Consider the following 23,353-nt stretch of genomic DNA (forward strand, 5'->3'; position numbering starts at 1 on the left):
AAATCAACATTTTTCACATAGCACTCAAGAATCATTCAAGAAATCAATATTTTTCTTACAATGCCACGATTGTGTGTTGAATCCTCAAAAAATATTTTAATTTTTTGAGGATCCAACACGAATGCAGCAACAACATAACAATAAAGTCATTGTTAAGATAATAATATATAAATCACTATAACATACATGAATTGATAACCTTACAAAAAATGCTACTACTAACCTGATAGTATAAAAATATTTTCACTGGCGATATATATAACTATTACTCTTTGAGTACTAAGAACCAACTAGCAAATTTTCCCAAATATTTATAGATCTAGTTGGGTTACCTTGGAAATCATCAAACATAAGAACCTTCCTTCACTTTTGGACAAATAGCTCTTAAAAAAAGGAAAACTTTTTTATCCTTTTTTCTAAAAAATGGTACATTGAATTGAATAGCATATTCCACTAAAATACACAGATTTCAAATGCTTATCTTATAAGGAAAAAATGGCAAAAACAGAGAGACAATTAATAACAACAATAAACATACTCAATGTAATTTCAGAAGTGAAGTCTGAAAATGTGGTGTATATGCATGCAATCATAACTCCTATTTAGTGAAGGTAGAGATGTTATTTCTAATAATTAGTGAGTTAAATAACAACAATAAATAATACAGTAATTGAAGTGAAGAAAACAATAGTAATATTAAAATTGAAGAATAAAATAATCTCACGAATGAAACGTGAGAAGATAAAGTGTATACATATCTTTCTCGTAGCCTGTCACGAGAAAAAAAAGTTTTCGAAGCAGAATTGCAAGAAAAACACAAAAGTGAAAATAAGAAAGATACAAAATAAAGTAGAAAAAGCCTAAACGAAAATGATGATTTTCATGAAAATTTTAGTTCCACTATGTGTTCTCATGAATTTCATTTCTCTTCAAAAATTGTTTGTAACTAAAACTTTAAAAGGAAAATTGAGGAATTTTTGGTACATGAAAGTTTAAAAAGTGCCCATAGATTATATGAAGTTGTAAACAAATAGTGAAATTAAGGGCCCATGGGAATTCACAAAAGATGTTAAAGTTGCCTATTTTCAGTGAATATTTATTTTAGGGATAAGGCACAAGTATTCCAAGATTATGATCGAAATTTCATATACACATCTTAACTAAACTAAGGTCCTATTATCCCCGAATCCATTTTATTTTGTAATTTTATACATTTTTTGACTTACGTGACATCCAAACATCTCACACGCGCCTCAACTACATGAAATCCTGAAGTTTACAAAAATTTAGACTCTAACTATGATTTATTTCAATTGAGAATTTGAATATGTGATAGAATTAATATTCATATCATATATTTTTATTTTAAATATAATTTTTTAATATATATTATGTATAATCTCAAACGTCCATTGCGTAATCATATGAGGTATACCACCTCATTTAATCATACACGTCTATATCAATTGAAACATGCGAAAGATTTTACAGCTTATTGAGGTTAATGTGTATGATTATTAAAGGAAATGATTAATTTAAGTGGCTAACGTATCTATGTAATAAGTGCTTTAAAATATACATGGATATTTTTTCAAAATTTAGTTGAATGTCATGTGTTTAGGTGTTCAATCGGAAACAAGTTATTAAATAGAAGATTTCAATTTGCTAAAATTAAAACATAATTTTGTTTAATGTTTAGAACGGGGCCCTTAAAGAAACTTTAAATTTATTCTCCGACAACTTATAAGTTATGAGTTTGACCCATAAAATCAATTAATGATGTTTGTGTTAGAGTAAATTATCCGTGTCACACATTTTTTAGGAATCTTTTTGGATCCTATAGAAATACAAAATGCTTTCTGCACTCAGCTGTCATTTTTTTTTGTTAAATACTTAATATGTATGTGATAGACAAATGGGGTCAGATACAAAAATTAGTAAGAGATTTGTGCAAAATACATAGTCGAATAATTCATAGAGATTTGTGTAAGTTAAATCTAATAAATGTCATGTTCATTTGAACTCAATTTTAGTTTAAAGCTTATATATTGAAAATTTTTTATTATATAAGTATAAATAATAATTTATGTCACGATAAGAAAATCGAGTGTGATGGCACATATCTTATCCCACCAAGACAGGTCAACCTAAACTCAAATAAACATGATAAATACGGAAATAAAATAGAATACAGAGCTAACATAATATGAACATTGTAAATAAATATAACATAACTCAAAATGTCCCCAAAAACTGATGTCACATGTACAAGCCTCTAAGTATTAAATTGGATTCAAAGAAAATATAAGTCTGAATTTCTTTTATATCTAAAACAGAACAAGACATAGTGAAAGAGTATGATGTCTGTTGAGATGACAAGCAGCTAACTCATGAACTCTCAAATCAAGCCTTAGACAAAGATGAGAAGAGAATGGTCAAGATGATCCGGACTTGTAACCTACACTAGTGTAGAAAGAAAGGAAGTGAATACCAAACAACAACAATACTCAACAAGCACCCCCAAATGACTCTAAGTTAAGTAATACAAAACACAAGTACTACAACACACAATCCAAACCTCCATAAACTACAATCTGCATAGAATCAATCAATCCAACCTAACAGTCTTCACTCAATAACAACGTAATACATATAGAACATTACAACTTGCACCTCAAAACATATAAATGTATATACCATTACAATCTTCTGTAATTCAACAATCACAAGGCCACAACATCACTCATGAATATCATAATACAAGGATGAAATGCAATGCAATGTAGCAAAATGTCATATAAAGTGATGCATGTTTGTTCTAATGATACGCACCCACTGAATCTCAGTCTTGGACTCATGGGGGACATATCTGTCATGCAATCATTACAGCGTGTGAAACAATCCTCGATATTAAGAAATCTGTCATGGCGTGCAACACATTCCTCAAAATCATAGTATACATTGCAGTATGCGACACATCCTCGATATAATAAAATTTGTCACGACGTGTGACAGGTCCCTCGAATGATATATCCTCTTGTGGTTTTATTATTTTTCACCAACATCACATAGTGCCCATCATAACAGTGCCTCAATTCCAATACAAATAGGCATGTACAAATACTTAGTGAAAGGATAAAATTCCAAACACCAACAACCAATCACAATTAATCAAGGCCCTTCTTCAAGGTGAATTAACATAACCATCTAAGTATCCAAGGCACATCATACAATAGTATAACAATAATTTCCTTTTTACACCACAATATCAACACTAGAATTCATTCAATATTTAATAGGAACAAGAATATTACTAATTCTTTCATCAATTTTCATCACTCCCATTTACACAACAAGGCATACAAGGTGTAATACACTTAACGAAGGGACAAGAGGTCCACTTGCCTTAAGGGGGAGAAATCAAATCAAAACTTGAACATTTTCTCCACGTCAATCCACAAAATCTACACCAAATAATCAAATATAGAATACTCATAAGAAAATATGAACGATGACACCCATAATGTTGATTTTAAACATCGAGTTGGAAACAATCTAAGAAGTTAATTCTAAGCGCCAAGGATAAATCTGGATTATTTTTTTTTATAGAAAATCATAATACCCAAAGATTTTGAAACTCACAAGTGAAATAGTAAAGTGAGATGAGTTGAAATCATGGTCAAAACTCTAATTTACTTAAAACACAAGTTCATGAGAAAAATTCCCAATACTCGGGTTCGAAATTCTGACTCAAATTTAAAATATTTCTTGAAAATATCTTATCCATGTTTAGGGAAGTTCAAATATAAAATTTTATTCCAAAATGGAGTTAAACCTTCAAATACTCAATTTATCAAACTTTAACCCGGGAAAAAGCTCAAATTCTCATGCTTATACGCGGTTAATATGAAGAAAATAATTGATGAATCAACAAGCTATGTTAATGCCAAAAATCAGTTTATCTATAACATAAGGATCATAAATATACATTTTTCATAGAAAACTAAATTCAAATCAACAAAATCTTAGTTTTCCCCAAGAACTTAACAGATAAGGAAAGAAAATCAAATGAAGAAATCATGAGAGAAAGCCTAAATGAGGATTGGATACTAACCCTTATATTAAATCTAGAAGAATGATGCAAGAATCATTCTATTCTATGCTATAGAACTCTCAATATGCTCAAAATACCAAATAAACACAATCTAAAATTTTAAATACATGAACAATATTTACACGTAAAAGAGTCGTAACTTCCTCATACGATAGTGAAATGACCCAATTATTTTCCATAAATGTCTTAAATAATGATACGAACTTGTATGTTCAATCGAAACTCAATTTTGTGTTCGTTTGTCCAATCAAATAATATCATTTCTGCTCGATAAATAATTATTTCATATATCGCGATAAAAGTCCAATATCGTTTTAGCGAAAATGCACCAACATTTGAAGATCAATCCTATAATTTATGATCAAACTTTCAGAATAATTTTTCAATCTTTAAAACTAATAACAAACCTTTTAGTTGACACAAATTGCTAAAACAACGCCATAGCACCTAGAAAGCTTAGAAATTCACCCAAAGCTCATTCGGAACCTCCGGAACATAAACCAAATATGCTACAAGCATGAAAATGATATTTGGACTCAATGAAATCATCAAAACTCTTAAACAAGGTCACCTTAACCCGATGTTGACTAAAGTGAAATTTAACTGAAGAATTTCCAAATTTCTAAATAAGGACATGAAATTCATCCAAAAGCTTCAGGAACTGAACTAAACCTTTAATTAGACCAAATATCACCAATCAGACCTAGTAGAATCATCAAAACTCGAAAATGACCTTTCTAACCTCAAACGTTGACTTAAGTTAAATTTGAGCCTTAACTTTTTCCGCATCTTGTCCAATGGCTCAAATTTAAACCAAAAGCCTTGAGACCCAAACCAACAGTACATCTAGACCAAAAATCACGTTCCGGAGTTGATGCAACTGACGATATTCCATTCTGAGACTCAACTCCAAATGTTGACTAAAGTCAACCGTTTCAACTTAAAAGCTTCTGAAACTCCAATACTTCCAAAAAAATCTCAACTTTTCAATTTGGTTTCCAATATAACCTCAAAAGTTGATCAAACATGACTCGAGGGAACTATCAGGATAGGTAAAATGATAATTTTTCAGAAAATTTCAAAAATGACCTTCATGATCATTACAATTTAAACTTAATAGTCGAATCAATTGTGATAGAATTGTAAATCTCAATTTATAATATTAAAAATCTAAATTTCATATTTGTTGATAATGATGACATTGTTTTAATTTAAGCACACTTCTTAAGAAGTCACTCATCCCTTCACTAAATGTTCTTCATTTTTAATAAGATCAATTTAATATTATTTTCTTATTATATACTAAAATAATTTACTTATCTTAATAAGGTTAACACTGGTGAGCTGAGCTTAATAGATTATAGCGGCTCATGTAGCTCAGTTAGTGAGTTGTCCAAATCTTCATTCTAGTGATGAAGGTTCGACTTACTTTATAACAATTATTTTTAGAATAATATTTATTACAACGATTAAGATTTATTGAAATAGATCATTTATGTCATGTTATATTCGTATATATTTCTATAATAATATTTTACTATAATAACAAAAATAAATTGGTATGATCTCAATATAAAAAGATTTGATTATGTAACAAAAGTAAAATGTGGGTCTTCATTTACATGATATATTACTATGTCTATTTTAAAAACATTGCATAGTCCTTTTAGAATTTAGTTTTCATTTAGGACCTACTTCTTTGACAAAAGTTAATTAATCATCATTGTATCTATCTATCTATATATCTATCTATATCTATATCTATATTACCTTAAAAGTATGAACTCCTAAGTTAAATTAATATAATATCCCTAACTTAGGTTGTGACTTTTTTAATGAGTTGTGACTTTTCCGATGAGTTGTGACTTTTTTCAAAGGGTTGTGATTTTTCGATGAGTTGTGGCTTTTCCAAAGAGTTGTGAATTTTTCAATAAGTTGTGACTTTTCCAAAGGGTTGTCACTTCTCGGAAATATAATGACTTTTCAGATAAGACACGAAATATTTGTTCATACTACCCTTTGTTGACTATAAATAGAGGGGCTTCCTCTCATTTTTCAACCACAATTTTTTTTAATCTTGTACTCTTCTTCTTCTTGCATTTTAAATTTTTTTGTATGATTTATTGTCATTGAGTGAGTTCAAAGTTAAAGCGGAATATGAGGTACCACTATTTTGATGAAGTAAGTCGTTCTATCCTAAGAGGGTATGTTCCATAACCTTGAGTACTTGAAGAAAATAATTTGGATGATATAATAATTATTTTTTTGCTTAATATATACCTTAGTATGTAATGTTCCAATATATGAATTTAACATGATATAGTCTAAATTCATATTGTAACACCCCAGATTTTTTTTTTGAACTGAGACTCGAACCATCCTTCATTGTGAATAGGATTTTATCGAGGAAATTAAAATTTCTTGACTGTTAAGGTCACTAGATGTAGAGCCTTGAGTTCCAAAAAGAATTAAAGGGAATTCGTTCAAGTCATTCCTAAGTTCCTTTAAGTTTTGGATCAACTTCAAACGACCATAACTCTCAGTACATGATGATTTAGGTGGGCTACTAGGTATCCAATGAAAGGTTTTTGAATTATATTTCCAACACCACTGAGTTTTCTAAGTTTCGAGTTCGGATGAGCGAGATATTCCCTTTTGAAGTCAGGCTGTCCAGTTAAGGAAAGTTACCCGAAAATAGTAAGGAGTATGTTGGTTTTTTCCTTACCCAATCAGATTTAATTCGTTCTTAGTAAGATTTTAAGGGTCTAATCCTATTAGGTTCAATTTTATAATCCTTATATACATCTAGGGTTTTAGTTGGTTCAAGAAGAGAAAAGAAGAGAAAAGAGGAGAAAAAAGGAAAGGATCAAGGCGTTCGTCGAAGTTATTGAGTTCTCTTACGGATTTTCGCCATGGATTTGATCCCTAAGAGGTATGCAAGCTTTCATAGTATTAGGTTTGTTCACCCACACGCCAATCATGTTAATTTTAGCGTTAAATTCGTTCTAGAAAGTTGAAGGTTTGATGTTCTTGGTATGTGTTCTTGAATTTGCTTTAGTTTTTGAATTGGGCTGAGATTGAGGAGTTCTTGAGATTATTGCGTCGATTTATAGAGTTTTTTTTAGTTAGATTCTAGTGTACATGCGTTGAGTATCTGAATCTAAAGAGAAGTTAAGCAAAAGAATCGAATTTAGGCAAATTGGAGTTAGAAAACAAAGAAGGAAAAAGTCAGGCAAATCAGGCAACCCAGTCCGTGTCGCGGACTTTCCTCCCCATTTCATAAATTTTTTCTTCGCATCGTGGAGAGGTCGCGGACCCCTCTTCCTCAAAAGTTATTTCACGACCAAATATTAAAATGCATCTCCGCATCGCGGACTTGCTTCCAAACAGTGATTTCTTGATTGTTTGTCATGTTTAACTATCTAAAAGCACTCCTAATCATCATGATATCTTTCCTACCACAAATCATAACCTTGAATTCGTAATTCAAATTCAAGGTAGAGCTAAGAGTTAAGTCTTGAAAGTTCTTTCAAACATTTTTGAGAAAGTCCCTTTGAGTCTTTTTGAGGAGTCTTCTACAATTTCTAATAACTTGTTTCAAGACTCGAGCAAGTGAGTATGAGAGTGAGGAGAATGTATTCATGAGTCTAATTTATCATCACGAGATCCTTCGTATCATAAACCATAACTCTTGAATTCATAATTCACAATCAAGAGAGAGTTAAGAGTAGAGTTCAAGGAAGTTTTTGAGTTCAATTGTGAATCCATTGAGATCAACTATCGATTTGAGCTAAGATTTGAGGAAGTAAGTATGAGAATGAAAAGAGTCGTATACATGAGTTCCATATTGTTATGTAGACCCTCGAGTCGAGTTGTTTCATGCCCATAATTTCGGCATGAACCCTATTTTGAGAAGTCTTTTACAACTTTTTCTAAACTTGTTTTAAGACTTGAGCACTTGAGTTGAGAAAGAGTAGAGTCGAGTTCATTTTCCTTTAAATGATATATGGAAACTAAGTACTCCCAAGAGTAAATGTTTTCACATTTAAAAGAGGAGGAAACTGAGATTCCAAAAGAGTTTTGAGCAGTTGAGTAACATTTCTTTTTAGAGAAAGATTTTGAGTAATAATCTCAAACCACAGAAAGAGTTATGTTTTTAAACATATGAGCTAGTATATTTTGGGAGTAGTATTGAGCACCGATATGGGGGAGAGTTCATACAACTCACAGACCCTATAAACTATGTAGCCAACGTGGGTATAAAGGGACATACTTTTTAGATGAATCCTTAATTTTTTTTAGCATAGACTAGTAGATCCACTTAGTTGAGAGGTTTTATACCCTAGCAAAGTATAGGACAGTTCTGGCAGCGTGGGCAAGACGTTGTATCATGACATAGCTCATAGTGATGGTTGTTGGTTAGAGAAACTACCATAGAGATATTTTGTATTTTTATATACACAGAGTTTATTTTGTATCCTTGTATACAAACTGAGTATATTGTATTCTTAAATACATTGAGTTGCTTTCTACTATTTTAAAAGCTTTCCATATATTGCATCTCTTATTGTTGCTTTATATTGAGTTGAGTATCCAAAGTTTTAGTACCCAGATTTGAGTGTCTCATTATTGAGTTAAGCCTTATTTCGGTGAGTTGGATATCCTATTACTGAGTTGAGTATCTTATCCTTAAGTACTTCTGAGTTAACTAAGTTTGAGTAGTTTTGAGTATCCTTAAGTATTCCTTGAGTTGAGTAAGTTTGAGAAGAGGTAAGTATGTTTCCATTTTTATCAAGTTTCAAGCTTATGTCTTTCTTTAGAATTCTCCTAACATGCTCGTACATTCCATGTACTGAGCCATTTGGATTGCATCCTTTCATGATGCAGATTCAAGTATTCGGGATCATCAACAGGAGCTTCGTTGATACCACATGGAGTTCGAGTTAGCTATGGTGAGCCTCCTTGCTTCCGAAGGATTTCATTTACTTTTCAGTTATATCAGTTGTTAGTTAGTCGTGGGTCTTGTCCTGACTTCCATCTTTGTCAGTTAGAGGCTTCATAGATAGACAATACAGTTTCAGAAGTTTGTTCATTTATCTTGTTAAATGTTTTAAAGACTTAAGTTGCCTATTTTATGGCGAGTTGAATAATTTATTCTTATTCAGAATTTTTCATTTGAGTTAAAGCTATTTAATTGAGTTTCATGAATTTTATTCAGTTTTTAATCTTTGTATGCTTGAGTTAGTCTTTCGCTTGTAGTCATCCAGGATGAGGGTTCGCTTGGGGACTAGCAATGGTTCTCGAGTGTCGGTCACGTCCAGGGTGTAGGCTCGGGTCGTGACACATTTGTTTTTGTTAACAATTTCTCTTGTGATGTAGATATATGCTTCTGAATATCTTATTCCAAAATTTAGAGAATTGTCATGATTTATTTTTTCTTATGATTAAGACAAAATAATGACTTTATTTATCAATGCTACCTATGTGATTTAGATTGTCAGGAAGTTTGCTTCAAAATAGTTATTACTATATAAACATTGCCCTTTTGTTTTACTCATTTACAATTTTTAATATTGTCACACCCCGAGCCTACACCCTGGGCGGAACTGGCACTTGAGAACCATTGATGGCCCCAAGCGAACCCTTGGCCTGGCTAAACTCTTAGCGGAAGACTTACTCATTATAAAAGAAAGTATTGAAATACAATCAAACTAAACTATCTCAACAAATTAACTTAGAATGTTGTAAAGATCCATATTCAACCGGCCAAAATGGCAATTCAAGTCTCAACATAACTGAAATGGAAAAGACTCGAGAACTAAAATCAACTAAATGTTTATGAAGCCTCTAACAACTGAGATGGACGTCGGGACAAGACCCACAACATCCTAATGAACTAAACTAATAAAGAAATAAAAAGGCATCCTCCGAAATCAAGGAAATTCACCAACAACTCTGAAGCTCAACTGGATCAACGATGCGCTGGATGTTGATCCTGGTTACCTGAATCTGCATCATAAAAATATATAGGTCAACTGGAATTAGAACATTGAATATACGAGCATGCGAAGGGAATACTAAAACATGATATAATCTTGAAAGGAACTGAAGGAACAAACTTGGTCTTAACTAAACTCAACTTAACTCAATATAAAACAATAATATAAATACAATATAAATAAAGCTTTTAAAACATGGATAACAACTCTATGTATGTAGAAATACAATGATAACTCAATTTGTATGCAAGGATACAATTTAAACTATGTTTGTATGTGAAAATACAAATAATCTCAGTGTATATGAGAATACAAAATAAAATTGTGGGAGTTTCTCTAACCGACAACCATCACTTAAGAGTTATGTGATGATACAACGTTTTATCTCATGCTGCCAGGGCTACCCTATACCTTGTCGGGGGTATAGAACCTAACTACTAAGTGGATCCTCTCGTCAATGCTAAAAAACACTAAGGAACCATCTAAAAAGTATGACCCTTTTCTACTCATGTTGGCTACATGGTTTATGGGGGCTGTGAGTTGTCTGAACTCTCCCGCATATCGGTGCTCAATATTACTCCCAAAACATAACTAGCTCATATATTTAAAAACATAACTCTTTCTATGATTTGAGATAATTGCTCAAAAACTATCCCAGAGGCTCTCTTGGAAATCAATGTTTCCTCTCTTAATTAAATGTGAAAACATTTACTCTTTACTGAAAACTAGCTCAAAAGCTCTTTTGGAAATTGGTGTTTCCTTTCATGATTTAAATGTGAAAACATTTACTCTATGGGAATAGATAGTCCCCATATACTCTTTTGAAGAAATGAACTTCACTCTTTACTCTTCACTCAACTAAAAACTCAAGTCTCAAAACAAGTTTAAAGCATTTGCAAAAGACTTTTGAAAAGACACTAAGAACTCTCTAGACTTGGCTCTTAACTTTCCTTGAATTTGAATTTATAGATTCAAGGTTATGATTCATGTTTATGGATGATATTATGATGTTTAGACGTACCTTAGAGTGTAGAAATCAACTAGAAAACATAGGTACGATTCAAGGGAACTCAAACGGAAAGAAGTGGAAAAAAGTAGAAGACCTGGCGTCCCTGGCGCTCTGAGTGGCGCCGAGCGCCAGAGCCCAAACTTCAGAGTCTGGGTTGGGAAGCTCTGAGTGGTACGGCGCCCCAGAGCCCAAACTTTAGACACTAAAGTGGGGCGCTCTGAGTGGCGCAGCGCCCCAGGCCCCTGCCCAGAAAATCCCCAATTTTTCTTACTCGTTTTTCAATTCTAAACCCTCTAGTTTCGATTGGTTTCTTCCCCAAACACTTAGATTCGAATACACAACCAAAGCATGCAAGAATCTACTAAAAAAAACCTTAAATCTCATGCAATTAACTCAAGAACTCCTCCAAAACTCAACAATCAAGATTCAAATGAAACTTTCGACAATATTCACCAAGAACTCATAAACTCTTCTTTCAAGAAAACAAACAAGCTGAAATAAATCATGACTGGCGAATGAGTGAACAAACTCAACTTATGTGATCTCACATACCTCGTAGGGATTAACCCTTGGTGAAATCCACAAGCGAACTCTCAAGAACGACAAACTTTGGCTCGTTCTCCTCTTTTCTCCTCTTGCATTGTTTCTCTAAAAACCCTAGCGTGAAATATTTGAGTGCGTAAACTGACCCAATTAAGTTTAGACCCCTAAGTAATTACCAAAAACGAAATAAATTAATTGGGTATGGAAAAGTCCAAAATACCCCTTCAAAATTTGGTTGACTTTCCTTATTCATACACCCCGACTTCAAACAGGCATATCTCCCTCATACAAACTCAAAAATGAGCAAACTCGGTGGAGTTGGAAAGATAATTCCAAGACCTTTTATATGGTATCTCGTAGCCCACGTAACGCATCATGTGCTTGGAGTTATGGTCATTTGAAGTTGAACCAAAACTTAGACTTAGCTTGATTTGCCAAAATTTCCAAATATAATTATTTCCAAAAATGGTTTCTTTCTAATTCTAGTTCTTTCAAAAAGTGGGGTGTTACTATATCTCACCCTTGGTAACATTTGTCCTCGAATGAGATTACTCTTAGTAGGCTAAGGGTGTAACATCTAACATTCAACTCAAACGCCCAACAAGCAAATCTAACACATTCAGTATATCAATTAAAGAGTACTAAGAAGAGAATTAGTACATTGATCTGGAATTTCTCTGGGCTCAAAGAGATGTGGATATCTCTTTTTCATATCCTCCTCAGCTTCCCAAGTAGCTTCCTCAATAAACATATTTCTCGTAAGGACTTTGACTGATGCTACTTCCTTGGTCCTCAACTTGCGAACATGACAGTCTAGAATCTGAACAGGAATCTCCTCATAAGACAAGCTATCCTTGATACCAATATCTTCAGTTGGTATTAAACTATACCCAATCATCTACTTCAAACTCTAAGTCTCTTCTCCTAACATCTATATAGGATTTCTAATGACTCTGCACTATTTTCAACCTTTCTTGAATAACTCTCACTTTCTCCATAGCTTGATGAACTAAGTCTGGTCCTATCAACCCAGCTACACCAACTTCAAACCATCCAATAGAAAATCTGTATCTTCTCCCATAAAGAGCTTCATAAGGAGCCATCTGGATGCTAGAATGGTAACTATTGTTGTAAGGAAACTCAATGAGAGGTAGGCGATCATCCCAATTTCCTTTGAAATTAATCACACAAGACCACAATATATCTTCTAAAAGTATGAATAGTGCGCTCTGTTTGACCATTTGTCTGAGGATGAAAAGCAGTACTTAAGTTCACCTTTGAACCCAAGCCTTTCTGAAATGACTTCCAAAACTGCGCAGTAATTGTGCACCTCTATCTGAAATAATGGAAATTGGAACTCCATGAAGTCTTACTACATCTTAAATATATAACTTGCCATAATCCTCTGCTGAATGGGTAGTCTTTACTGGTAAAAGTGGGTTGATTTTGTCATTCGGTCCACAATCACCCAAATCGAATCATGTTGCCTACGAGACCATGGAAAGCCAGTAATGAAATCCATATTGATCATCTCCTACTTCTATTCTGTAAGTTCTTTCTGAACCATACCACCGGGCCTTTGGTGCTCTACTTTAACTTGTTGACAATTTGGGCATTTAGCAACGAACTCAGCAATACCTTTCTTCATACTATTCTACCAATATACTTCTCTCAAATCACGATACATCTTTGTGAAACCCAGATGGATAGAATATCTAGAGTTATGAGCTTTCTCCATGATCCGCTCTTGGAGTTCATCCACCCTTGGTACACACAACCTACCTTGATACCCCCAATACACCATCTCCCCTTTGTTCAAAAGCCACTACTTTTTGCTTAAGAACATTTGTCTTCAATTCAAGAAAAATAGGATCTTGGTCTTGTTTCTTTTTCACTTCTAACACTAATGATGACTCATCCCCATTCATAGATATATCGTAAGATTACGGTATTTTTGATACATTTCACTTAAGAGTTGTGTGTGTCTAGGGCTATATTGTAGTAGGAATTAATGTTTTTGTGTCATATTTGCAGGAAATAGGGTTGGACATGGAAATGTGAGATGACAACTAAAAATCTGTAGAAGGAGCCACCCACGGAGGTGACCTACGGACTGTAGGTCCAGTCACGGTCTGTAGATGGGTGGCGTAGATGGAGCATCAGGGAAGTCTTGACCAAGTGTGGAACTACAGCTGCAAATGACGAATTGTAGGTCGATACACGGACCGTCCTGCACATCCGTCGAATGATTCAGAGAAGTTGAAGTTCCAGTACGTGATGAAATTTCTAAGTGTGGAGCCACAGAAGAGGACCCACGGACCGTAGGTCGACCCATGGTCCATAGGTTGAGTCATCAATCAAAGCCGCATCGAGAAAGTTTATTTTCTTATTTTGTTTCCTTTTTGTTTAGGACATGTTTTTCTATAAATAGGGTATGTAAACCTCGTTTTTTGTGGGTGAGACACCATTGTATACTTTTATTTCTTGGTATTTTCTTGGGAATTAAACTCGAAAACTTTGGTAATTTGATTTCCTAATTTCGATTTATAAGATTTTTGCTTTGAATATCAATTGGAGATTACGGGTTTCTTCTACTCAATACGTAAGTTCATGAATTCTTCTTCTAAAGATATGAATTGTGTTCTTTCAAGCATGAGTAGCTAAATCCATAACTAGGATTGTGGGAACCATGAGCAATTAACAACGTATGAATAATAACTAAGTAAATATTGAATAGTGTTGATGCATGCATTGGTAATTCTTTCGTTTAGAAGTCTTTTTAACGGTGGCCAACATTAGAACTCGCCTTGTTGCTACTTGTCGGACCAAGGAGGTCGTTAATAAGAAAAGAATTATCAACAGTGATTTAGTGTGATACTATCTAATAGTCTAATGTCAATTGGTGCGAGGGTGAAAATTAAGCCATACATTAAGGTAAGGGTTAGTAAATTATACACACGTAGCCGGACCAAGGTGTGGGGTGAAATTCCCTATTTGGCGGACCAAGCACTTAGGGATACATATCTTACCACTTTGCATGTGATACACTAGGAAAGGATTACTATTATTAGGATTAGCGTGTTAAGAGCTTATGGTGAACACATACACCCCAGTTTCTCTCTCTCATTGATAACAACAAAGTTCGAATCTTGCTCACTTGTTACTTGACAACATTCAGTTATTTGTTTCACAACCCCCCTCCCCCTTTATTTACTTGTCTCGGAAATAACTTGACTAAATGAATATAATAGTAAGTTAAGTGTAAGTCTAAATCATATTCCTCGTTGGACCAACCCCAACCTACAAGTTAGGTTATTTATTTGACAATGATCGCTTCTACTTCTTTAGGGAGGTGTAATTTGAGCGTATCAAATTTTGGCGCCGCTACTGAATAAGGCTTTTGGATTAAGTTTAACTACATTATTGAACTTTAGTAAATTATTTCCTAATTTTACATTTTTTTTGTTTTTGTTTTCTTTTGGTTTCCACTCTAGTTATGCCAAATACACGGAGTCGAGGCGAACAATTGACCCCATACGATCCAGAGTTGAGCAAACCTTTGAGAAAAATGAATAATCAAGGGGTCCGTGATAATCCACTCATAAAGGATCCTGAGGAACAAGTGAATAATGAGAATGCTCAGGTTCATGGTGATAATCTACTTGGAGATGCATTGAGGGTGCAAGATCTTCCAGAACCAAGACTGTGTGATAATTACAACGTCCAATTCAACACTGTCGAATCTGAAGGACCCATTATTCTCCCTTCTCTACCCCCTAGGCATACATTTGTGGTGACTAGCAGTTTGATGCAGATGCTTACAGCGAGAGGTTTGTTTTCTGGTATGGCTTCGGAAGATCCTCATGGGCATATGGCCAAGTTGAGGAGTGTCTGCAAGATTTGTGTGGGGCAACCGGAGTTGGATATGAATAACATCGGGTTGAGAGACTTCCCTTTATCATTGACCGGTGATGATGTTGTATGGTTTTCTGAGCTTCCGTACAACTTGATTCATACATGGGACCAATTGCACAAGGTGTTCATGGCCAAGTATTTTCCGTTGTCAAAGAAGCTGAACCACAAAGATAAACTCAACAACTTTGTGGCACTACCTAAAGAGTTTGTGAGTAGTTCGTGGGACATGTTCACTGTATTCATAAGAAGCGTTCTGAACTACAGTATTGATGATGAGTCACTTAAGGAGTATTTCTACAGAGGTCAGGATGACAATGGTAAAGTTGTGCTTGATACTATCACCGGAGGATCATATGGTGAGTGTACTTTTGAGGAGATCGCTGAGAAATTGGAGAAGATTTGCCAAAATAATATAGCATGGAGCACTAGAAAGTCAGACACCGAAAGAAACACTTTTGCAGTTCAAGTTGTACCTAGTCAATCTGTCGATGACATTTGAGAGGAAATGGCTCAGATGAGGACATAACTTGGGTTGGTGTTGAAGCATGTGAGCGGAGGTGCAGAAAAGGTGAATGCGGTAAACTACTTGACTAGAACTCCACCACCTCCAGTTGAAGAATGCTACTATGAGAAGGATGCTTATTTGGTGAATGATCAGACAGGGGGTTTCCAAACCAACACCCAAGGTTCCAACTCGGATAATTAGCGCTAGGGTCAAGGAAACCAAGGTCGGAACTATGGAAACTATACCAAAGAAGGAAACTATGTCCGGGATGGGAACCAAAATCGTGATAACAACTACAACCGGAATAACTATGGTAACAAGAATGAGAGGGTTGGGCCCTACATTCCACCTAGAATAGGGAATCTGGTAAAAGAGAAGCTAGGGGTAGTATGTCGCGCGTTNGGGGTTTCCAAACCAACGCCCAAGGTTCCAACTCGGATAATTAGCGCCAAGGTCGGAACTATGGAAACTATAACAAAGAAGGAAACTATGTCCGGGATGGGAACCAAAATCGTGATAACAACTACAACCGGAATAACTATGGTAACAAGAATGAGAGGGTTGGGCCCTACATTCCACCTAGAATAGGGAATCTGGTAAAAGAGAAGCTAGGGGTAGTATGTCGCGCGTTGAGGATGTGATGCAAAAGATGATGAAGAGGTTTGACGCTACTGATCAAAATGTGAAAGAGATGTGCACTGAGTTGTCCGAAGTTGGTCAGAAAGTTGATGCTCACTCAGTGTCGATAAAGCAACTTGAGCAGCAGTTTAGTCAGTTATCTGCTACTGTGAATACACGCCAACTGGGTACACTTCCCAACAACACCATCCAAAATTCGAAAAATGATGGGCATTGTATGGCAATCACTACTCGTGGAGAAAAGCAGACTATTGATCCCTCTCATGCCATCTGATATGGAAAAAATGGTAGAAACAAAGGATGATGAGATTGAGGTTATTGGAGAGTCTAAAAATGCTACAAAGAAGGAAGCAGAGGTAACCCAAAAGGTTGTTCCCATGCCTAGACCTCTACCTCCATTCCCACAGAGGTTAGTGCAAAAGACCGAAGAAGGAAAATATCACAGGTTTATAACTATGTTGAAACAACTTTCCATCAATGTCCCGTTGATTGAAGCTTTGGAGCAAATGCATGGGTATGCAAAGATCATGAAGGACTTGGTGACCAAAAAGAGGGTTGTCAGTTGTGAGAATAATGAGAGGTTGCAGCATTGTAGTACCATTTCTATAAGATCATTGGTGCAAAAGAAAGAGGATCCTGGAGCATTCATTATTCTGTGCACCATCGGTAAGATTCACTTTTCAAAGGCCTTATGTGATTTAGGAGCCAGCATTAATCTGATTCCATTTTCTATCTACAAGAAGTTAGGTTTAGGGGCTCCAAATTCAACTGCGATGCGGCTACTCATTGTCAATAGAACTGTGAAGAAGCCCATTGGTGTTCTCCAAGATGTCCTTGTGAAGGTGGGGTCATTCATTTTACAGGTGGACTTTGTGATACTAGATTGTGAAGTTGACTTTGAGGTTCCCATAAACTTAGGGAGACCATTCCTTGCTACTGGCGTGCCTTAGTTGATATGGAGAAAGGGCAGATGAAGTTCTGACTGAATAAGAAAGAGGTGAACTTTAACATCTGTAAGTCTATAAAGAAGGAAAGTGATCTTAAACCGGTATCTTTAGTGAGTCACATTTTTTAAAAAGGTGTTGAAGTATCTAGTAAGGAGAAGTTAGGTGCAGCCTTGTGCACAGAGAAAAAGCACCAAGATCAAAAGACAAAAGAGCGCAAACTAGCTCATCGAGATCTGGTGTTGTTGTTAAATCAAGGTTGCACTGGTTTCCTGGCAGATTTAAGTCCCAGTAGATCGAACCATTCAAAGTGACTCAAGTGTCCCCACATGGAGTGGTTGAGCTCGAGAAAAAGAGGGGAACAAGGTTGAAGGCCAACCATCAGAGGATAAAAGGCTAAATGGGAAATTCTGATAGTGTAAATGTAGTGATAGAGGCATGAAATCTTGATGAAGTCTGAGTAATCAAGGGGTCTGCGTCGTGTCACAACGTTAAATCAAGTGTTGCTTAGGAGGTAACCCAAGATGTACAATCTAGCCATCTATAGGGTTTTCTTTTTGATATAGGAGTTTTCTTCTTTTATTTTGATTTTTGTCACTCTTTAGATAGGTGTTTTATTTTGTATTAGTGTTGCCTAGATATAAAATAAGGTCTGCGTCTAAAAAGTGTCCAGAAAATGTAAAAAGAAAGTCCTAATGGTTGATATGTGTTCAGGGACGAAAGGCAAAATCTGCAGAAAAACAATTGTGCAGTGGCCTACGGAACCCATCGACGGTTCGTAGGTCGACCCACGGACCGTCAACGTGGGTCCAAAATTAGGGTTTGATATGAGCATTACTGAGGGTGCTGAGATAGTTGATGGGAGAGCTACTGATGGCGTTCCTAATGTTGATCCAGCGAGTTTTGGGAAATCAGACCCACCCGCTTTTTGAGTGGTTTTCGGCGCATATGCGCCACAGGTTTGCTTCACCCGATCCTTTGCTTTTTACTGTTTGTGCATTGGGGACAATTGCACTTTATTTTGTGTGGGGTGGGGTAAAAGGATTGTGAGTGATAGAGTGGAGTCTGAGTAACCCAACTCATAATCCTCTCTTGGGGTTTTCTTGCATGTGTTCTTTTTCCCCAAAAGATTGTTTAATTTCTGTTGAACCGACATGTTTAGGAATGTATGTATAGGAGTAAGTAAAAAAATGATGAAAGCATGATGGCATAAAAAGCATGAAAAAATGATCCCTGTCTAAAAATGTTGAAATGTGCTAGATCGATAGTCTTGATTAGTTGAATGTGTTGGATCCCAATGTGACATGACAAACGATTTGACCTCATGACTTAAGCTAAAACTTGAATTGGGTAATCTGATAATCTGATAATGAAACAATGTGCCAAGAGTGTGTGAGAAAAGTTGAATGTTCAGACAGTGTGTGTCAATCCAGAATTTGCCCCGTTGGTCCTGCTAAGATGATCTAGGCTAGAAGTTGGGAAGTGACCATAGGCCCTTGTCCAAATTAATCCACTTAAGCCTAAAATGATCCAACCAAATGAAATCAATGTTCCCTTTGATCGGAATGTTTGAGCCTTAAAAGACCATTTCTTTTGATTCACCTAACTCACCTTCCCTAAAATAATTGTCTTTGCCCCGGTCCCTCCTTGGACATATGCACCTTGACTTAGGCCAAAAGCCTAAGTTGAGGGTGGCTAATGCAAAAATTTACCTTGATCTTGGCCCTGGTCCGACATCGGATATTGTGCACCTCAACTAATGCAAAATCCATAAGTTGAGGGTGGCTATGAAAGAGGAAACCGAAAGAAAAAGGGTATGAAAAGAGTTTTGTGTTGAAAAGTGAAAAGAAAGAAAAGATAGAAGAAGATGTGACTTTGTGCAAAAGAAGCAGAAAAAAATGATAAATAAAGTGAAATAAAAAGAAGAAAGTGAAAAATAAGAGCCACAAAGTCAAAAGTCACATCCATGTTGAAACGAGTCATGGGAAAGAAAGTAAAATGTAAGGATGTCAAAAATAGGTTGAGAAGAGAGGTAAAAAGCCAATGTAATGTGAAGGAGGGTAGAAAGTTACTAAAAAGTACCCAAATGTACCACACCTGACCCTGAGCCTACGTTACAAGCTAAGAAAGTCCTATAGTGATCCTAGCAACTAGTTTGGAGAGTCTAAGCAGTGAAAATAAGGGCAAGCCTATGATATTGAGCACTAACTGTACTTTAAGTCACCTCTGAGCGTGAGTGTTGCATCAATCCTAAAATTCAAAATTCATACTTCTGTGTGTAAAGGATTTCGTTTGAAGTGAGGGCACTAGTTATATTGTCGGAAAGTTGATACCTTGGTGATTATAAAAGTGTATGTTGTGGTGTTTGTTGGTCGATCTTTGTCATATCTTGATCCGCAAGAGAAGAGATTTGCACTAATAAAATGGAATGGATTGAAATATCCATGTGATTGCTTGAGTTTGTATGTGTGCTTCTACACAAGTGTCGTTTAGAGTTTTAGTGCGTTGCTTGAGGACAAACAACGAATTTAAGTTGAGGGTGTTCATATACCGTGAGTTTACACTATTTTTGATACATTTCACATAAGAGTTGTGTGTGTCTAGGGACATATTGTAGTAGGAACTAATGATTTTGTGTCATATTTGCAGGAAATAGACTTGGACGTGGAAGTGTGAGATGACAGCTGAAAAACTGCAGAAGGAGCCACCCACAGAGGTGACCTATGGACCGTAGGTCCAGTCACGGTCCAAAGATGGGTGGCATAGATGGAGAATCAGAGAAATCTTGACCAAATGTGGAACTATGGATGCAAGTAACAGATCGTAGGTCGACCCATGGGCCGTACTGCACATCGATCGAATGATTCAGAGAAGTTGAAGTTCTAGTACCTGATGAAATTCCTAAGTGTGGAGCCACAGAAGAGGACCCACGGACCATAGGCAACCTACGGTCCGTGCTGCACGTCCGTCGATTGTATTTGGGAGTGAAGGTTCCAGCCTCTGCAAGAAAAAGTTTAAGTGTTGACCCACGGTCCGTAGGTCGAGTCGTCGATCAAAGTCGCATCCAGAAAGTTTATTTCCTTATTTTGTTTCCTTTTTGTTTAGGACATGTTTTTCTATAAATAGGGTATGTAAACCTCATTTTTGGAGGGTGAGACACCATTGTATACTTTTAGTTCTTGGTATTTTCTTGGGAATTAAACTTGCAAACTTTGGCAATTTGATTTCCTAATTTCGGTTTATAAGATTTTTGCTTTGAATATCAATTGGAGATTACGGGTTTCTTCTACTCAATACGTAAGTTCATGAATTATTCTTCTAAAAATATGAATTGTGTTCTTTCAAGCATGAGTAGCTAAATCCACAACTAGGGTTGTGGGAACCATGAGCAATTAACAATGTATGAATAATAACTAAGTAAATCTTGAATAGTGTTGATGCATGCATTGGTAATTCTTTCGTTTAGAAGTCTTTTTAACAATAGCCAACGTTAGAACTCGCCTTGTTGCTATTTGTTGGACCAAGGAGGTAGTTAATAAGAAAAGAATTATCAACAGAGATTTAGTGTGATACTATCTAATAGTCTAATGTCAATTGGTGCAAGGGTGAAAACTAAGGCATACATTGATGTGATGTCTAATATGAGGTAAAGGTAAGGGTTAGTAAATTATACACACGTAGCCGAACCAAGGTGCGGAATGAAATTCCCTATTTGGTGGACCAAGAACTTAGGGATACATATCTTACCACTTTGCATGTGATACACTAGGAAATGATTACTATTATTAGGATTACCGCGTTAATAGCTTATGTGGAACACATACACCCTAGTTTCTCTCTCTCATTGACAACAATAAAGTTCAAATCTTTCTCACTTGTTACTTGACAACATTCAGTTATTTGTTTCACAACCCCCTGCCCCCCTTTACTTACTTGTGTCGAAAATAACTTGACTAAACGGATATATGTAACGCCTCGTACGAAGCTAGTAAGACCTAGCTTAGGCTTGACTGAATCTAGTAGGTTGACCTAGAGCCTCACATGTTAGTTTATGGTTGGAAACATTTTTAAATGATGAAAAATGGCTATTGAAGCTAGTTTGGTGATTTTAGAGATCAAACGTCAAGAAATGACTATGACGTCCGGAAACTAGTAGACTAAGCGAGGGCTAAGTTTGAGGGTTATAGCCAAGGAAGAGGACTAGGGCAGTCCACTCTTTCATGGACACTGCCTCACCTTCAACGACCACCACCACGGCACGTGGTGAGGACCATGCCTCGTGGTAGGCTAGGCAGTGGCTAAACAAAGGCTGCCCAAAAACAGCCCCTCCACACGAGCTACTTCACGGCTCGTGGTGATGACCACGGCTCGTGGGAAGGCTCATAGTGGTGCCTTAGATTTTTAGGGCTTAAGGGGAAGGTTTCCTAGATATTGTATCATGACCACGAGAGGCAACACGGCTCGTGGTAGGCACCACGGCTCGTGGAGCCTCACGTGAAGGGCTCTCCATTAGACTTAGATTATAGGGTCAACTTCAAATGGTCATATCTCTTAGGTAAAAACGAATTATTTGTTCCATAACCTATAGAATTAAAGGTCTCTGAGTCCTCTTTCCAAAGCCACCGAGTTTACCCAATTCCGATCTTGGAGTAAAAAGTTATACCCGAAATAGTGAAGCACTGTCAGGCTGAAAATCTTCATGACCCGTTTCACGGTCCATGGTGATGATCACGGTCCGTGAAGGCTTCAGTGATGCCATTTCGGCAATTTTCAGCAAGTAACTTATTGGGTCTTTTCCCAATTGTTTTAACTCAAGGATATCTCATCTTCCCAAGACTAGGACCCCTATTTAAGTCATTTTAACCCCAAAAGTCACCCAATTAAATCAATTATTCCAAGACCCCAAATAAAAGCTCCCAACTCCTTTTCCCTCCCAAAAATTTTCTCTCTCAAAAACCTCCATTGAAGAACATAGAAGGAGATCAGCTAGGGCTAGGAGATGGAAGATTTTCATCACGAAATTTGTGGGATTCTAAGGCTAAGGTAGGACTGGCAAGGGGACCGGGTCGGCCCACCCCCGCCCGCGACCGGTCTGAGAACCGGCTCGCCGGAGCCGGTCCCGTTAGAGTCTCGCGGGATGGGGCCTTCGGGATTAGGGGACCGGTACCGATCCGATTCACCCATTGGTCCCAGTCGACCCGGCCCAGATGAACCGACCGGTTCGCGGGATCCCCTAACAATTTTTTTTTGAAAATTCTATCCGTTGGGCAATGATACGCTCAAATTACACCTCTTTTCAGAAGCATAAGTGATCATTATCAAGTAAAGAACCCAACTTGTAGGTTGAGATCGATTCCACGAGGAAAATGGTTTAGACTTTACTTTTAACCAACAATTATATTCGATTAGTCAAATTATTTCCAGAAACAGGTAATAAAAAGAGGGGTTGTGCTTGTGTGAAACAAATAGTAAGAATTTAATAAGTAGTCAATAATTAAACTCAACTTTGGTTGTTATCAAGATAAGAGAAATAACTAGGATATACGCGTTCCCCATAATCTCATAACGCAGTAATCCTAGTAATAGCAATCCTTTTTTTAGTGTATCACATGCAAAGTGATAAGTTAGGTATCTCTAAATCCTTGGTCCGGCATCTAGAGAATTTCACCCCGCACCTTGGTCCGG

The 23,353-nt window shown here is 36.2% G+C and overlaps 1 protein-coding gene across 1 annotated transcript; it reads left to right on the forward strand.

Annotated features, from left to right (window-relative positions):
• Positions 1-17,008: 17,008 nt before the first annotated feature.
• LOC125868667 (uncharacterized) lies at positions 17,009-17,674 on the forward strand. Its single transcript, XM_049549264.1, has one exon. It carries the CDS (start codon positions 17,009-17,011, stop codon positions 17,672-17,674), a length of 666 nt encoding a protein of 221 aa, XP_049405221.1.
• The last annotated feature ends 5,679 nt before the right edge of the window (positions 17,675-23,353 follow it).

This window comes from Solanum stenotomum, chromosome 6, assembly GCF_019186545.1.
Source record: "Solanum stenotomum isolate F172 chromosome 6, ASM1918654v1, whole genome shotgun sequence".
NCBI classification, from domain to species: Eukaryota; Viridiplantae; Streptophyta; class Magnoliopsida; order Solanales; family Solanaceae; genus Solanum; species Solanum stenotomum.

What these genes read in the sequence shown, in the direction of transcription:
- LOC125868667 (XM_049549264.1), top strand. Translation starts at nt 17,009, where the DNA reads ATGGTAGAAACAAAGGATGATGAGATTGAGGTTATTGGAGAGTCTAAA.